The following is a 16,769-nucleotide window of genomic DNA, read 5'->3' as shown; positions in this document are numbered from 1 at the left end:
AGGTAAGTTGTACTCCCGAGGGAGAACAGTACAAAGTCGCATACAACCTTTTTAGCAAATCCAATCCTAACAAATTTTCACCGCAACCTGTTGTAAGAATGAGGGGTGCTTCTAATTCACAGGGGCCAACAGACAGGGGTATAGGACTAGAGATCGGGTTCCTAACAGGGGTGCCAGAGAAGCCTACTGAGACATTCATTTCGCCAGACAAAGGAGCGCCAGGAAGTTTTGAGTGCATAATAGAACTTTTCGTAGCACCAGTATCCAGCAGAAATGGCTCTGACACTCCTGAGGTAATTACCTTGACATAAGGTCCATCCTGGTCTACTGGAACTGAAACAACTCCCTCTCTTTGTCCATGGCTGTCCTAGCAATCGTTACCCTCATTGTCGTGTTCGGTGTAATAGTCGTCAGCATAGTACTGAGCTGACCTAGACGATGCGTTATTCTGTTGGTCAAAGCTATTCATGGAATTTTGAGGCGGAAAAGAAACTGTGTTCTGGGAGAAATTTCCACGGCCCCTACCTCTGGGGGCGTGTTGAACACCTCTCCCTCTTACACCTGAAACACCGTTTAAGCGTCGCGCAAGAGCCGGACAATTACTCCTAAAATGACCCTCTTCCTTGCAATACGCACATTGATTCGGGCCATAAGGAACACGCTGGTGGGAAGACTCGTTTCCCTGCACGTCTCTACAATACTGCTTATTCTGTTGATAATTGGGCTGGCTAGCCATACGAGGCGGATAGGCCTGTTGGAGAAGAACTTTAGTTTTTAAATCTTTCGTCTTTTTGTCTGCCTTGTCTAGCTCGTCTTTGCGCCTGTTTTCGTAGTACTGAGCTGTTGCTAGAATCTGCGCTGACGTAGAGACAGCCCAAGCACTCTCTGAATCTTTTAGTTTAGCACATAGTTCGGGAAGCAGATTGTGTACAAATTTGTCTACAAACAATCTTTGGCCACCCTCGGCAGCCATATCCTGACCACTATGGTCAGTGAAAGTTTCCTCAAATCTCGTGAAAAAGTCAGACACATTCTCGTCTTTCTTCTGCTTGCACGCTGATAGCTTGTCCCAGTTTACGCGTACTTCAGGCATAATTGTCTTCATGTACGCAATAATTCTACCGGGAAGTTCAGCTATTAACGGCTCAGGCTTGAAACCACCGACTTGTCTAGCATCTGTAGTCGCAATGTTCGCCCACGAGTCACCTAATTCTTGGTCATGATCTGTATGACGTATCTTACTCCATAAAGGATGTGGAACAACGTTCCCAAACAACATGTCTATATCCGCTAAATTCATTATACATGAGCTGGCAGTTTGGGATAACTCCTTATAATACCCAGACGGGTTTTTACGGGGATCGGGTAGCGTCTGCTTTAGTGCTAAAACTTCTGATCTTTTCCAGGGGACATGTACCCATACACGCTGGAAATGAGGCAGAACCGGTGGAACTGCAGTTGCGTCACCTTCCCTCCAGACCGGAGGAACCTCTCTCATGGGGTACTGTCTCGCTCTTTTCCTGCTGGATGTACCACTGTCAGAGGATGACCCAGAATTACCACCCGTACTTCTATGTGATAATAATACCTCAACTGCTTTTTCAACGTCGGGACCAACTATCATACCCTCCCCAAATTTAAATCGTACACTACACAACTCTTGCTGGTTGGTCTTCTGACCATTATCTACCAAATCCTCACACAGAAAAACACACATCTGCTCAAAGACGTATCTTTACGTTGGTTCATCCCATTGACGGAAAACGTTCATGACAGACTCTACATCATATCTTGCTGTGTCCATAGCCCAATTTCGTGCTAACTTATTCAATGATTCCCTTTCCTGATAATCGGGCATTTGGCTTCGTAATTGTCTTCGTTCCGTGTTAGAGGTCGTTTTAGGCGACCGAAAAAGTGGTGAAGGAAGGTTAGTAACAATGCTGGTCATTTTATGCCAGACGGAAGGTGAAAGTGGGGGAATAACTGGTGGTAGAACAGAGTCACGCAAAGTAGAAACAGAGATGTTCGTAGAACGAGTATCAGAGAGACTAGAAGATGTGCTAGGCGAAATTTTAGAAGGAACAGTAGGAGAAGTAGATGTGATCGGTGAGCCTTGAAGAGGCTGCGCCAGAGAAACAGGAGCCAGCTGAAGAGTAGCCGGTGAGTGCGGAAAAGGAGCCTGTATAACAGCTACCAGAGGTGCAACTAAAGGTTGCGGAGGTGCTGTGGCATTTTGTGCATAGGGTGGTGGCGAACTTAGCAAATGAGCCATTAATGGATCTTTCTCACGCTCTTTTACTGTCTCTCGCTGAAGAGATGGCAAAACGGGATAGCATTTATCTATTGCCATTTTACGTTGCCTGTGCAACTGCTCACTTATTTGATCCTCTTCGTTGTCTTTAAATTTTATCGCGGCTTGCATTACTGAAATACCTCTTTCCCTCTTATTCTTCTTTTCTAATTTAATTTCCTTCTGTTTGGCCTCTTTACGCCATAAGTGGAAAGAGTCAAACATCGCCGGTCGGGCTTTCTTCTTGAATAGTTTGACCTCTAGGTTATCTAAAACTTCTGAGTCGAAACTACCATATAGGGGCCATTTTAAAACACCATCCTTGCGGGTGTATTTTATCCATACTTCGTTATATGTTATAGGACCTACGCCGTGCTTTACATAGAGTTCATACGTTGGAGTTCCAATTGGAGGAACCGGACAAGATTCCTCTAATCGGGAGTCCTTACTACAACCAAGACAAAACAAGTTTCCAAGTCTGCTAAAACCAGGCATCTTCGCTCACTAGTCTAGCTTCAAACTTCAAAGGATTATCTGTTACGATATATCTCGTGAATACACGAGTCCTTCGGCTTTGGGGCTTGCAAGTACCAAATCAAAGCGTATCTCAAGGATACCAAAAACTAAGGACAAACTAAGGACTGGGAGATGCTCCACTTATACTTAACTGAAGTATTTGAAGATCTGTGACGTCGCTAGAAGACTCGTCTATCGTTTCGCTCTACCAAGGATCACTGGGTCCAAAACAAGGCGATAGTCAGGGCCGCAGTCCTTCGTAGCCGTCGGGACGCGGGGAACCTCGTAGCAAAGACCTTCGGAACCACGTCGACATACAGGGGTCGCTGAAGTGGCTGGCCGTCCTCCGGAATTTTCACACGAAGCTCCTCACGAACATCTGGCTTGGACCGTCACCGCTTGATATCGCCCCGAGTTGGGCGCCAAATGAGGTGCCGGGTTTTTAGGAACCCGGTGGTGCCAGGGGGTAGCACCCGAGGACCTCTGAGTTCTCCCTTGTTCCGGACCACAGAAACACGGAGTCTTCTAGTTACCGTCAAAGATCAAGTTTTATTGGTAGCTACCAAGTAACATGTGTCCCAGAAGTACACCACACGGAGTGTAGGTTCTCGGGAGACTGTTAGTTTTTACAGAACCAGCCGTCTCCTTATATACAAAAATAATAGCTGCAAGCAAGAATTCCTGAGTTTATGATATGGCTATACACATATTTCTACAATAATACAAAGAGCGGAGTCATGTAAGCAAGCCTATATTTTAGATGTCCAGTTTGTTGATAGATTACCCAGTTAGGCCTGGAACTCCCATCAGATATCGATGAAACCTTAATAAAGAAAGGTACAACCCAGTCATAAAACTGGCCATAAACAAGGAATGTGGACAGGTGCATGTTTGCAGAAAGCATGGTCTGTATGTCGTGAATGGTTTGTGGAATGTTATGTATTGATGCTATCGTATTCGGCCACTGGGCGAGGGGCTGCCCAAACAGGTTTGGCCGAAGGCAATGGAGTCAGTTGGGACAGGTCAGGGGGAAGTCACGAAAAGGTGGACGTGTCCCTCTTGATCAAGCTCGACCTTTAATTGACTTAACATGAGGGCAAGATGCAAGATGGATGCCGTTCACAAAATGGAGTTTAAGGGATGGGGACGGAAACTACGATTTTGGGGTGTTGGCAACCCTCGATTGTGACGCAAATACATAGGAATGATGTCCTAATTATTATCGTTCATAGATACCAAAATCGTCTTGGTGCGTTGAGGTTTTGTGACACGGGTATTGGACCTCGATATCGGGAAAACACCAGGGTCCGGATTTTCGAGAACCACAGAATAATGTACAGCATGGGAATCCAGAAAAGGATTCACGCTGCAAAACATTTGACACATTCATCTGATAAAAAACATGTCAACGTGAGACTAGCATGGACTATGTTGAATAGTTCAGTAAGAAGATATCATCCCTGAAAGCTATCAAAAGAACACATGAGCAGATTGAAATCATAAACACTAGACCTTGACAGCAGACACTAATACACACACAATTAACAAAGAAAGTCGAACTTGGAGTAGCTCTCCCATCGCTAGAGAAAACAATTAAGTGGGGTAATACATAACTGGTGTACAGCTAGGGTACATCCATCCACTAGCTCACAGATGACACAGCCATCTGAAAAGTGTAATTCTTAGATTTTGGATCCCAAAAAGCTCCCTTATTTCTATCTTGAAATACAAGTCCTCTGGTCATCTAAAATTAAATATCATATGTCCCAAATGTTTTGAAATAGAATTGCAGAAAATTATGGTTTTCATCCAGACTAAGGATCATTCCCAATGTTTGAATAACAAACAGTAAATGCAAAGCATAGGCTGTTCCAAAATAGAGTAAAGACCTTTTGTGATGAGCTATTATGTAAGCATGTTCATACAGTTTTTATTTTTTATAGCGAAAACAAACCAGGGCTAATATAACAATTCCTATAATGTTTCATTCAATATAGGTACAGAAAATTAATGTTCTGTTAAGTTTCCAGTTTCAGTAATACAAAGGCACCCACCCATTACTGCCAATACAGCATACTTATATTTTGGATAATCATTCATTATAATAGTAACCATACCTATATAGTGTAACAACCCACTTGCTTTTCCAACATCATCCTTTTTTTTTCAAGCCAGTTTTGACCATTCCTCTACAAGCCACAGTCATTGTCATCTCCTTTTGTAAGGAAGTTAATGTCACCATTTTCTTTTTCATGAACTTGGATGACTGAACAAATTGAATATCTCTACCTTTGACTTTGAAAACTACGATTTCACCAGCTTGGAAAGCCTCATCCTGGACATTTTTTAGAAACTAGTCTCCTCTGTGAAATGTTGGCTCCAAACTGTCGCTCAGAACAATGGGACTAACTTCCACTCACCACAACCAGGCCTTTCCATATCAAAAGGGTATATCCATGAGGCACAGGGTCAAGACTGATTTGCATATGGCTGGTTCTAAACTGGGGTGGCATGGTGAGAAAAAGAATAATGGATTTAACCCAGATCTTTTGACTGGGGGAGAACGCTTGCATTGTCAGCATTCCGTACATCATTGGTTTGCTGTTAACTTTTCACCCTAAGAGGGATGGGTATGCCAAGACGTGGGTCCCTTGCTCACTGTGCCACTGGATTCAAGCTAGCCTGGCTGAAGAAGGGTGACATACCCTGAAACCGGTCCCAGGATGCTTGTTTGTGGTCCAGGGAGGACCTGGCTTGGCACTTCGGTCTGGACTGTTCCCAAGTAAGACTGTAGCTATAGTCCAATTTTGAGAGGACTAATGAAGTAATTACATTATTCCTGAAGTTATTAGTAATGTATGGCAGTATTTTTCTGATCATTCTGAGGGTGTAAGAGGCTGATGAAACCACTGAGGACACTTGGGCACCCATGTTAAGTTTATCAATGATGACTCCCAAGTTTTTAGCTTTAAGGACAGGAGTTGGAGGTTGACTCAGTCGTTCTGGCCACCAGTTAGGGGACCAGATTGGGTAGGGATTCCCGAATATAATAAGTTCTGTTTTTCCCGAATTGGGTTTCAAACACTGCCTACTCATCCAGCTGCTAACTGCCTCCATACAGTCTTGACATTTTTGCGGACCTGAGAAATCTTTATGAGGCAACGACCACCAATTGGGTGTCGTCAGCATAGGATGTTAGCTTTAAGTTAAACTTTTTAATGAGTGGGGCCAATTTGGTAGAGTATAAGGTGTTGATTCAAATTCACCCAGCACCAAAGTTTGTTTCCTGTCTGTGAGATAGGAGGTGTGCAGTGCCAGGGCCTTATCCTTAATCCCTATTTCTGCTAAAAAATGAATCAAGATTTTATGGCCCACCGTATGAAACGCAGCCCATAGATCCAGCAGGATAAAGATTGCGGTTCCACCGCCATCCAGTGTCATTCTTATCTCTTCAATGCTTTAACCGGAGCAGTCTCAGTGCTATGTCTAGGTCTAAAACGAAACCGTGTTGAATCTAGGATTGTACGATTCTGAATGTATTATGATAATTCTATATTCACAATTTTTTTAATGGTTTTAGAAGGAAACGGGAGGCGTGATATTGGGCAATAATTGTTGGAGTTCATACAGTTCTGGTTAATCCTATTTTTAATCAGAGGGAGGATGGAGGATTGTTTCTAAAAGGACGTAAATACGCCTGTGGAGATCAAAGTTAAAAATGCCGGACAGGTTTGCCACAATAATATCCGATGTTAATTTAAGTATTTTAGGAGGGCAAGGATCATTAGGAGAGCCTGATTTGTTTTTCATGAGAAAAGTTACAAATTATTCTGGGGGGCAGGTGCAAATTATAGCAATGGTGCATAGTCTTTTGCGAAGGATGTGGTCTGTTCACCCTTAAAGTGATTAGTTTTATCAAATATTTTAAAAATCTCATCAACCTTTTCTTTAAAAGTGCAGGCTCCGCTGTTGCAGAACTGTTAACTATGATTGAAGGTATTGTTATTAGGGATCGGTGTAAGTTTGGTTACCACCTGGAATAGATTCTTGTTCGAATCGGAAGCCTTCTCAATCATTGAGGTAAAATAGTTACTTTTTTCCTTAATAAGATTTTTATAGCTCGTGTGAGTCTATAGGCCAATTTCACATGCAGGTTATAGTGTTTTCTCCCGCTCCTTCTACAGGATTGTTTTTCTAGCCTCAGGGTCTCTGTAAACCTTGGGGCTGACCTTCATTTCTATTGATATGGATTTATTTAATGGGGGCCACCTCTCGAAAGGTATCCGACAACCAGTCTGAGTAACAGTTTGATGCAAATTCTGTAGCAAGAGGACTTCGAGGTTGATTGTATCTTAATAATTGAGCTAGTGACTCTGTATTGATTTTATTCCAGGCCCTAGTTTTAATGTGTTCCGTAGATTTGATGGGTTGATCCTGCCTACTTGGGTTTTCAATATTAAAAATGAGAACATGGAGATCTGACCTTACCACAGGAAATGAATTGAAAATGTTTAGGAAAGGATTGTTTGTAAAAAGACTATCTAGAGTATGACCTGCTGTATGTGTTGTTTCCATTATTATCTGATTGAGTCCTAAGGACTCCACGATATCTAGAAGAGCGGCTGTTGCTTTATCATCCACTGCTTCCTGATGGGAATTAAAATCTCCCAGGGTGGATAAATTGTCAAACTGCAAGCTGTTTTCAGCTAGTAATGGAAAAGTATTTAAAACGTGTTTTTATTTTCCCAGAGTGGGCGATATATCAGCATTCTAGCAAATAATATCCGATTTAATCTGCTTAGTTTAGAAGAAAATGCCTAGCAGTCCATGTTAGTAACTGTTTCACATTAAACTGTTCACTGTGAAAGATTACGGCTAAACCACCCCGTCTCCTTAGCGGTCTATCCCACCTGACGACAGAGTAGTTATTGGGGGCTGCTTTAGCAAAATCAGGGTTCCGCAATTTCCAATTTGTGCTTCGGAAGGGAGCTGGCACTGACTAGCCCAAGATGTTATGTTATTAACTTTGTCCTTAATGTGTGAAGAGCTGTAAGAATTCTCGTAGGGCGGACTTAAAAAAATTGCTACTGCAATTTGGCCTTGTGGGTATAGCTGGCTCTAACAAAGCCATTAAATCGAGATGAATGCAACGTGGGAGTAGCTGTGGGCCAAGCATGCATAGCATCTTACCTGAATACCTAATTGGATCTTCATAGCCATTTGCATATGTTGCAGGGGTTCTGACCTTGGGCCCGGAGCAGACGGGCGTAGACGGACTGGTCTTCGACATGCCAGCGGAGCGGTCCCTGCGCAGACACCAAGTTGCCAGTTTAAATACCCTCTTAGAGGTGGGGGGCGTGTCCCAACAGGCGTCAGCGCCAAAATAATGAAAGTCGTGGTCAACGAAAGGGCTTTTAACTGGGGTCCAGCAACCCATATAGCACCTCCAGGCTCCCCTGTAGGTGTTGCTACTGGAAAAGTAAAGGTAAGGAAGTCAAGCTTGAGAACAAACGTGTCTACGGGAGCCAGGCACCTTACTAAGAATACCAAGAAAATAAATTGATGTGCCTTTTAGCATGCATTAGCATGTGGTCCAGTTGTGTCATAAACATGTCAAAAATTCAGTGGTTGCAAAGCTGGTTACGAAACTCCACAAGTACATCTAGCTGCACTGAAGATACACACACTATCAAACCATAAAGCAATGGCAAATGCTACAAAGTCACTCTGGGACGGACTAGGACATTTGATGCCTAGATCGGAACAGTAGTCCAAAACATCTATAACCTATTTGTTTTGGAGATTAATGAAGTGCTGTACTACAAAAGCAATAACTTTGAGGTATATCTTGTTTGCTTCCGGTTGGCTCTGAATGTTATATATGCATACCACTGCTGTAGCTGCAGACGTGGGGGCAGCAAGGATTTGCGTGTAGGTATTGAGAAACATTTTTTTTCCTTTTTACTTTTTCCAGCAGTTAAGGTGGTTGGTAAGAAGTCGGATGGATTCACCAAATTACCCCATATGGCCAGGCATACAACAGAGAGTGGTCAAACTGGATAATTTTGCAATACACCAGATTCCGCATGCTTGTGATCGTAGAAAGACCTAACATGGGTATCACTAATGAAGGCGTGGTTTTTCACCAGTAAATGTTTTAATGCAATAATTCATATTTGCAATGAGGACTGGATCCAGCATAACAAATACTCAACATAAAAATTGTTCAGTCTGAGGCATTCAATGGTACTCCCACTTATTACATGCACAATCATAACTTACTGGAGGTCCTGAAGGGAAGGGTGGTGGCCATCCTGATAAAAAAGATGGAGCATCGCTCACCTTAGACCCAGGCTGCAGTGAAACAAACAAAACAGAATTAATGAAACAGATCGTTGGTTTCTTATAGGCCAGAATTAACAGAGGACGATTTAGGTTAATTTTCAATGCGCTGTGATTTGCCTCAACTTAGTAAATTCCTTCTTAACCACCCCAATTGTAATGTTAATTAGTAACAAAACGGTTCACTTCAATCAGCTCCTACCACCCACACAAGTGAGCTTCTGTAAAGCTTGCATTACACTAATAGTAAACAACTTGCAATTATATTCTACAGTCAAACATCTGTTGAATCAAAACAATAATGATTAAACTAAAGAGTCAGTTAATCGTTAACAACTAAGCGGAAAGCATGCTAGAATACTAACTGATTTCCGTGAAAACTGTGGTTTAAAACCCAGCACTAGCACTGAAAGAAAAGCTGCTTATAATGTAACAATTCCCTTACGAGGGTATCCTCAGAATTCTTCTATATAGTCTGAAAGGATCCCGGGGAACGCAAAAACATTTTTAAACCATATTTGTATCTTTCTTGCTTATAAAATAAAGCAGAGTCGGTCTTTTAATTATGTCTTTTGGAGAGTGAGGAAAAAGCAATCTTAAATTTCCATTTTTGTGGCATACATGCACCACAAGAATCTCTGAATATAGGGGGGACTGGGCAGATTGTAATCTGGGAATGCAACCAAACTAAATTCAACTGGAATACAAACCCACAAAAACCCACCCACAAACCTACAAAAACCCACCCACAAACCCACACACACAAAAACCCACCCACCCACACACCCCACACCCCCACACACACACCCACACACACACACACGATGACCACCTTATTTAAAAGGAAGATGTACACTTGGTAAAAGCCTGTGGAAATAGGAGGCAACAATCCATGAACACCACTGAATGGTTCATCCATCAGGATAGGTTGCATCATTCTTGCTATACAATGACAGCAATTCGAAACGTGTGCCTAAAAAAGCAATGTTATGTTGTCTGGACCTAGATTAACATGGGGAGAACCTCACCATAAAGGAGCCAGCCATTGCTTAATTTGTATAAAAAAATAAAAATAGTAAGTGTCAAGGCCCCAGTCACGAGGGCACTGCAGTATGCACTTCTGCTCCTGCCAGCACTGCCAATAATTACTATTTGTGTTGTATACAGCATACATCTCCCGCAAAGGGTTACCCGGCACTACACCAAATAGAGAAAGTGAAGCACCCACACTGAAACTCATGATAGAAACAACACAACTACAAATCACACTCGTACAAATGTGACACTTCAGACTTTCCTAGCCCCAAAAGCTAAAAGAGTTGCTAGAGCGGCAGGTTTTAGCCATCTTTAATATATATTGAATTAATAAACGACTGTTGTGCTCCGCTCTAAATAGGACAAACAGAGCCACAATGTGGTAGACTATCATAAGTGCTGGTGCCGAGCACCAGAAAACTACCAGCGCAACTAAAGCACTGGAATCAACAAACATTGCCAACAGGTGCGGTATTGGCTGCCATAAGGTTTACTTCTTCAATGCTCTTCATTGCTCGTTTTGTCATGCCCTTGGTAAAACATTGTTGGGGGTGTTGCTGAACCCTCGCCAATATAAAAAGTTACGTAAAAGCTGAAAAAAGTCTAGGTCTCAAAAACTACATATTGCTAGAATAGCCTCCAGAACTTTGAGCGCGCATGTGCTCCATGTGAAAGACCAGAGTGTCATCGCTCATAATGAAGTTAGCCAATGTCTGAAATGTGCTGACCAAATACCTCGTGCTAAATGCTGTGGGGGGCCAGGAGAAAAATATAAATGAAACAGTAACACACAAACAACAGTCCCATTAAATGTGTCCACTGTCCAGACAATGCACGTAAAGAATCATGAAATAACATTAGACCCAGTTATTTAATAGTGAACCCTCCATTTATTTATTTATTCCGCTTATAAAGCGCACTATCACCTTGCAGGCATCCTGGCACTGGGCGGCTCAAAAAAGGCTGGAGGATGTATCAAGGACATTGTCAGGCATCTAGGTCTTAGGGAACAGCCAGGTTTTCACACTTTTCCTGAATGGAAGGAGCTCCCTAATTTGTCTGATCTCCCAGAGGAGTATGTTCCACAGTTTGGCCGCTGCCACCCCATATCTACCCCCTGACCTAGCTTTCCTAAACCTTGGTACCTTCACCAGTCTCGCCAATGAGGAGCGGAGCAATCTTGTTGGGGTGTACCAGTCAAATTTTTTCCCCATCAGCACAGGCCCTATCCCATGAAGGGCTTTAAAAACAAGGCAGAGAGATTTGAATTGCACTCTCTGTCTCAAAGGGAGCCAGTGAAGTTCTGCCTGAGCCGCAGACACGGAGGATCTTCTAGACAGCTCCAAGACTAACTTGGCTGATGCTGACTGGATCCTTTGTAGTCTGTCCAGCAGGAAATTAGGAGAGTCAAGCGGAAGGGCGTTACAGTAGTCAAGCCTACTGAGAATCGTACACCTTGCCACTTGTGCACTAGCCTGAGAAGGTAATAACAGATTTTTTTTTTCAAAGGGACCTAATGATTGCAAAACAGCATACTGTTGTTTTTGTGACCTGAGTTTCCATAGTAAGCTTGTTGTCAAGCATAGTGCCCAGATTACGGACAGTTTTCACTGGCCGATGTTCCAGGGGGCCAGAAATTGCAGGGAAGGGGATGAGGGATCCTGTTCGCGGCGCAGAAGAGCACCTCTGTCTTTCCTGCGTTAAATTGTAGGGATTTGTTCTGCAACCATCGGACTGTGTCCCGCAAACAGTTATGAAACACCTCCACTGGTGTCGAATCCTCTCCCTCAAAGGAGAGGATCAGCTGTGTATCATCCGCATAATTTATGATGTTGATATTATGTGTTTTGATGACCGTAATCAGAGGTTTTAAGTAAACGTTGAATAAAATAGCCCTGAGGAACAGCATGCAACACGCTGGGGAAGCAGACTGGAAAGGGGTGGGGAAGGTGGGGGGTGGGGGAGGGGAGACACTGCCTGCTGTCTATCCTGCAGAAAAGATTGAAACCAATGTAAGGCACAGCCTTTCACCCCGGCCTCGCTCAATCTTCTCATCAGGATTTCATGATTAACCGTATCAAAGGTGGCAGACAGGTCGAGCAGGATCAGTGCTGCTGCCTGTCCCCTGTCTGCCCGCCTCTGAAGCTCATCCATAACCGTCACCAGGGCTGTCTCGGTCCCATGAGCCGGCCGAAATCCAAACTGTACCTCCTCCAGCAGATTATGTTGTTCCAGGTGTGTAGAAAGAGTGATACTAACCGCACTTTTCACAATTTTAGCTGGGAACGGCAGCAAGGAAATAGGCCTATAGTTTTTTGAACACTCAGGATCAAGGGATGGCTTCTTCAACAGAGGGGACACCAAGGCTTGCTTCCATTGGGAGGGGACTATACCACAAACTAACGACTGGTTACAGATCAGGCGAAGAGTAGGGAACAGTTCTTCCTCATACTCCTTCCAGATCTTGTGTGGAACCGGGTCCAGGGGTGAGCCAGAGGAGATACCCTGTGCCAGTCTGCTGAAGTCCTCCGCCATTAAAGGCAGGAACTCAGATAGTTGTTCAGCGATCTGACAGACGGGGCCATTATCCACACCCTGCGAAACACTCCCCACAGGGGCAAGAAAACTCCTAGCCTCAAAGACAGTATTTCCAGCTGCTTGCTGGCCACCTTGCACCATGCTTCCCATAACCTTAGGGTTCATCTTCTATTTTAAATGCACATCCTTTGAAACAGCTATAATTTATAAGGAAATGTTTTCAAACGTATTACCACTGTAGAATATTTTTTGCTATTTTGAATGTTATTGTGATAATTTCTAGTCATTCTTTTTTTAAATTAGAAAGAAATATTATGCGAAATTTACAAAAGGTCTAATATTTTAAACTTTTCATTAGCGATATTCAAATGTAACTTATGAACAGTTTTATACATTTCATAAAAATTTGTTTTTGCATTAAATTTGAAGTTAGTCTGGTTTATTGCTGAGGTGATGCAAGCCAAAGAGTTTTAGACTACCTGGTTAGATTTCCTGCAGCCTCAGGACCAGTGTAAATAGTCTATGGGCTCCTACAGCTGAGGAAACACACATGCCTCTCACTGTGGCATAAGTCACAGGGGAAGTGTTAAGGCTTGACATCACTTCAAACTTGACAAACTCTGAAGCACGATTATTTAAGCATGCCCACTACTTCAGAGAAATGAAACAACATCAAATAAACTTTTATTACACACTACCCTAATATATGGCTAGGTTACAGGCAGTGATACCTAAAGCATTAGCATCTGTGATTACTAGAACCATCAACAAAAACAATAGAACATATTTTAAGAAAAGGTTACAAGTAATCCTGCCAGTGGGGAAGTGTAACCTCTCCACCAAAAAGACCTGCTTTTCTTTTAAAATATGGAGCATATCTTTGTCCCTCGCCAAACTGAGCCATTGAGAGTCAGCGGATGCTACCTCTGTCCCTTTATGGTTTCTTTCATTTTTTTCCTCTCTGTACACAGAGAGTAAGTCCCGGAAACAGGTTTTTCTCTGTTGCGGTCAGTCATATAGCAGGTACAACAAGTCAACAGACTGACCTCTCGTTCCAAAAACAGGACCATAGGTCCACACACCAGAAATAGATGACTGGGTCAAAGTACTAATTTATCCAATGAGACAAGTTTTAAAAAAAATAATAATCTAGTCTACAGATAGTCCGCAACCTCTGATTTGAGGACCATCCACAGAAAAATGGTCCAGATAGTTCTAATTTTGTAATCCTTTCAAGCCACTGAAAGAAACTAGTTACTTACCTGTAACAATAGTTTTGCAGCTTGACTGTTGATTCACATACAATGCATAGATTCCGCAATCTAGTGGTTTGGATCGTAAAGTGCGACTTGTTTTGCTCTAACTTTTTAGGTCTCACGTAGTGTTACAGCGCAAAGTGCTGCTCGCCTCGGCGAGATTTATTGCGAATGAGGAGTTTCAGAAAAGGGCCTTGAGCCCTGCCCCTCATTTGCATTGGCTGGCGTCACCATTTATGCTAAACGGTAGCCTGCCATTGGAAATGAGGGTTTTTGGGTGACGCTCTTTCGCCTCCGATTGGCCTGCTTTGCTGCTGTCGCAAAGCACTTTCTTATCTTTATGGGGCCATGTGTTTCGAAATACATGGTCCCATAAAGACGAGAGATCCCCATGCTCCGGCTGCAGCGATGCTATAGTTTACTTTTAAATACCTTGTGGGAACTGAGGAGGGAAGGCGCACTCTGTTTACGCACAAGAGGCACTGAGGATTAGCAAAGAAACCAATACCATGCAAGAAGGTATGGATGTATTCATGAGTGTTTTCTTTTCATCTAGTGCAAAGTGCATGCTATGTCCGGGCACTGTTATAATAAAAGTGTTGTACCGCGGTTTGATCCTTTGACAATGAGCATGCGCTGAGCACAGAGCATGTACCCGGTGGGGAGGGCTGAGCACACTGTACTGTACCCCGTGACACCTGGGCCCAACATTACACCAGTTATCAGACACTTCAGTGGTTATCAGGTGGTGTAAAGTCCTTTGCTTTCCCATAAGGACACATATTACGCAATATTCCCGACCAATGAGAAGGCTCGGGATCTGCGTGCATGGCGAAGGAACATTAGGAGAAGCTACGCCTCTCGTGTGTGGCTGAGAGCCACGAGGCCTCCTTTCGTTCTTGACTCTTCCTGCAAGAAGCAAGGCCTCTACTCAAACCCAAGCCGCGTTATGTATCGTTGTAAGAAAGTGGCTCTGTATATACTGGAGCAAAGTAAGGTACAGTGTGTACAGCGTCAACAGTCCCCAGAGGTTTGGCAGAGGCTAAAGTTAGATCTAACCTTACTCTCTAAAGTGGAAGCTTGGTCGAGCAGTAAGGCAGTATCAGAGGACAGTGAAAGCATTTATTGTGCACACTCAGTCAGCAAATGGTCTCACACACTCAAGAATTGAACTCTAGGCCAATTGTTTTGTATCAAAATATATAGTTGATTTATTTTAGAACCAACAAGGTATCAAAATGTACTTTCTCAGAATGAGTTACTTTAGTTACATACTTTTCAAATAGGCAATAGACTTTTTGATTGCAATAGTTACTGTTGTTGCAATGGGCAACACAATTTCAAACACAATGCAACATTGAGCTCAATGGGAATTTCTAGTTAAATGCAATTAGTTACTTTGTAATTACTTTTCTAACCACAGGACTGGATCCTAGATTTAGTCCTGGGTCATTTCCTGTAAACAGTTTAGTAAAGGCGTTTTGGTTACAGTAGTGACTTTTAAGGAATATTATTGTATTTTAAAAGTTGACACTTAGAAACTTTTTCACATAGAATCACCAATGTTATCCTATAAGAAGGAAATTCACTTAGCACGTAAGTAGTATTGTCGTTACTTTTTCCTACTCCGTGTTGGATCCTGGAACCAGCACTGGTGCATCTCCTGTAAACAATTGATGCGGGTTGTCTGTTTTTCCTGCTGGAGAAATAGGCACTGGAAGGTTCTGCACTGTCAAATCGAGGACCCTTCTCTAGTTTCACAAGTGGAACCATGCGTCTTGAGTTAAGCTAGAGGCATGTGATTCAGAGGAGGCATGTGATTCAGAGATGGCATGAATGGGCGCGGACTCAGCGGGACCCGGGAAGACAGCGGAGGAGTCTAAAGGGACTTACGGCCACGATGCGGACGAGAGGGAGACTGAAGCCTCCAGGTGCCGCTGTAGCACGCGGAGGTGAGCGGGGCCCAGAGGCGGTGGAGACATTGAGAGCGGAGGCAGCCCAGGGGGTGGGGGGGGAGGAGGGAGGGACATGCTACGCTAAAATATGATCCTGTGGGGCAGGGAAAGCTGGGCCCTGAGTGAGGCTGTGGTAAATAAATAAATAATACCTCTATTTTTGACTGGATATACAATAACAGATAGCTCAATAAATAAGAGTCAAGATTCGAGGTAACTGGAGTTTGCAGGTTTAATACAGCATAAAGGACAGGAACAGGACAACCTGCACGGGAATAGGATGGCAGCGCTGCACAGGGCAGGGACAAAGGAATGGGAATGGCAACTTTTAATAACAGTGCACAAGTATATATACTTAAACAAAATACATGGTATTCAATACAATAGGCGTAGCAGTGGGCAGGGCCTGTAGCAGTCGCGAAAGATAAGGCAGAAAGTAGGTGTAACAAGAGGCGTGAACAGGGCGTATACATAGACATGTGATGTAAACGTAACGGAATATGTCACAAATGGGGCGGAAACATGGAGGGGGCTACCTAAGGAGCCGGGACCTCTAACCTAGTGGTGCGCGCAAGCTGGCAATGACGTGTTACTAGGGAGAAACTGGGGGCTATGACTTCTGCGCTAGAAGGAGAGACGAAAGTCTGGAGTGTCAGAGCGACATGTACCTAAACACTATCTAGTATCTGATGTTTAGAGAACATGTTGATAGAATCCAAAAGTTATCAGGGTAAAGGCTAACAGACTCTAAGACTGGTGCATGCATTATTCTACATGTAGTGCGTGTTGAGGAATATTAAATGACCATTAATACAGTATTTCTCTTACATGGAGACG

At 43.3% G+C, this 16,769-nt stretch overlaps 1 protein-coding gene across 2 annotated transcripts in view; it reads right to left on the bottom strand.

Annotated features, from left to right (window-relative positions):
• Positions 1–16,769, bottom strand: part of LOC144818166 (survival motor neuron protein-like) — a 399,426-nt gene that overhangs the window by 135,247 nt on the left and 247,410 nt on the right. For both annotated transcript variants that reach the window (XM_078675289.1, XM_078675290.1), the window contains one exon: positions 9,089–9,160. In XM_078675289.1, coding sequence (XP_078531415.1) covers positions 9,089–9,160 — 72 coding nt within the window. The remainder of the gene's footprint in view (positions 1–9,088; positions 9,161–16,769) is intronic.

The sequence above is a fragment of the Lissotriton helveticus genome, chromosome 2_1 (genome assembly GCF_964261635.1).
Source record: "Lissotriton helveticus chromosome 2_1, aLisHel1.1, whole genome shotgun sequence".
Lineage (NCBI taxonomy): Eukaryota > Metazoa > Chordata > Amphibia > Caudata > Salamandridae > Lissotriton > Lissotriton helveticus.
The sequence above is the reverse complement of the archived record's forward strand: the minus strand, read 5'-3'. Positions and strand labels throughout refer to the sequence as shown.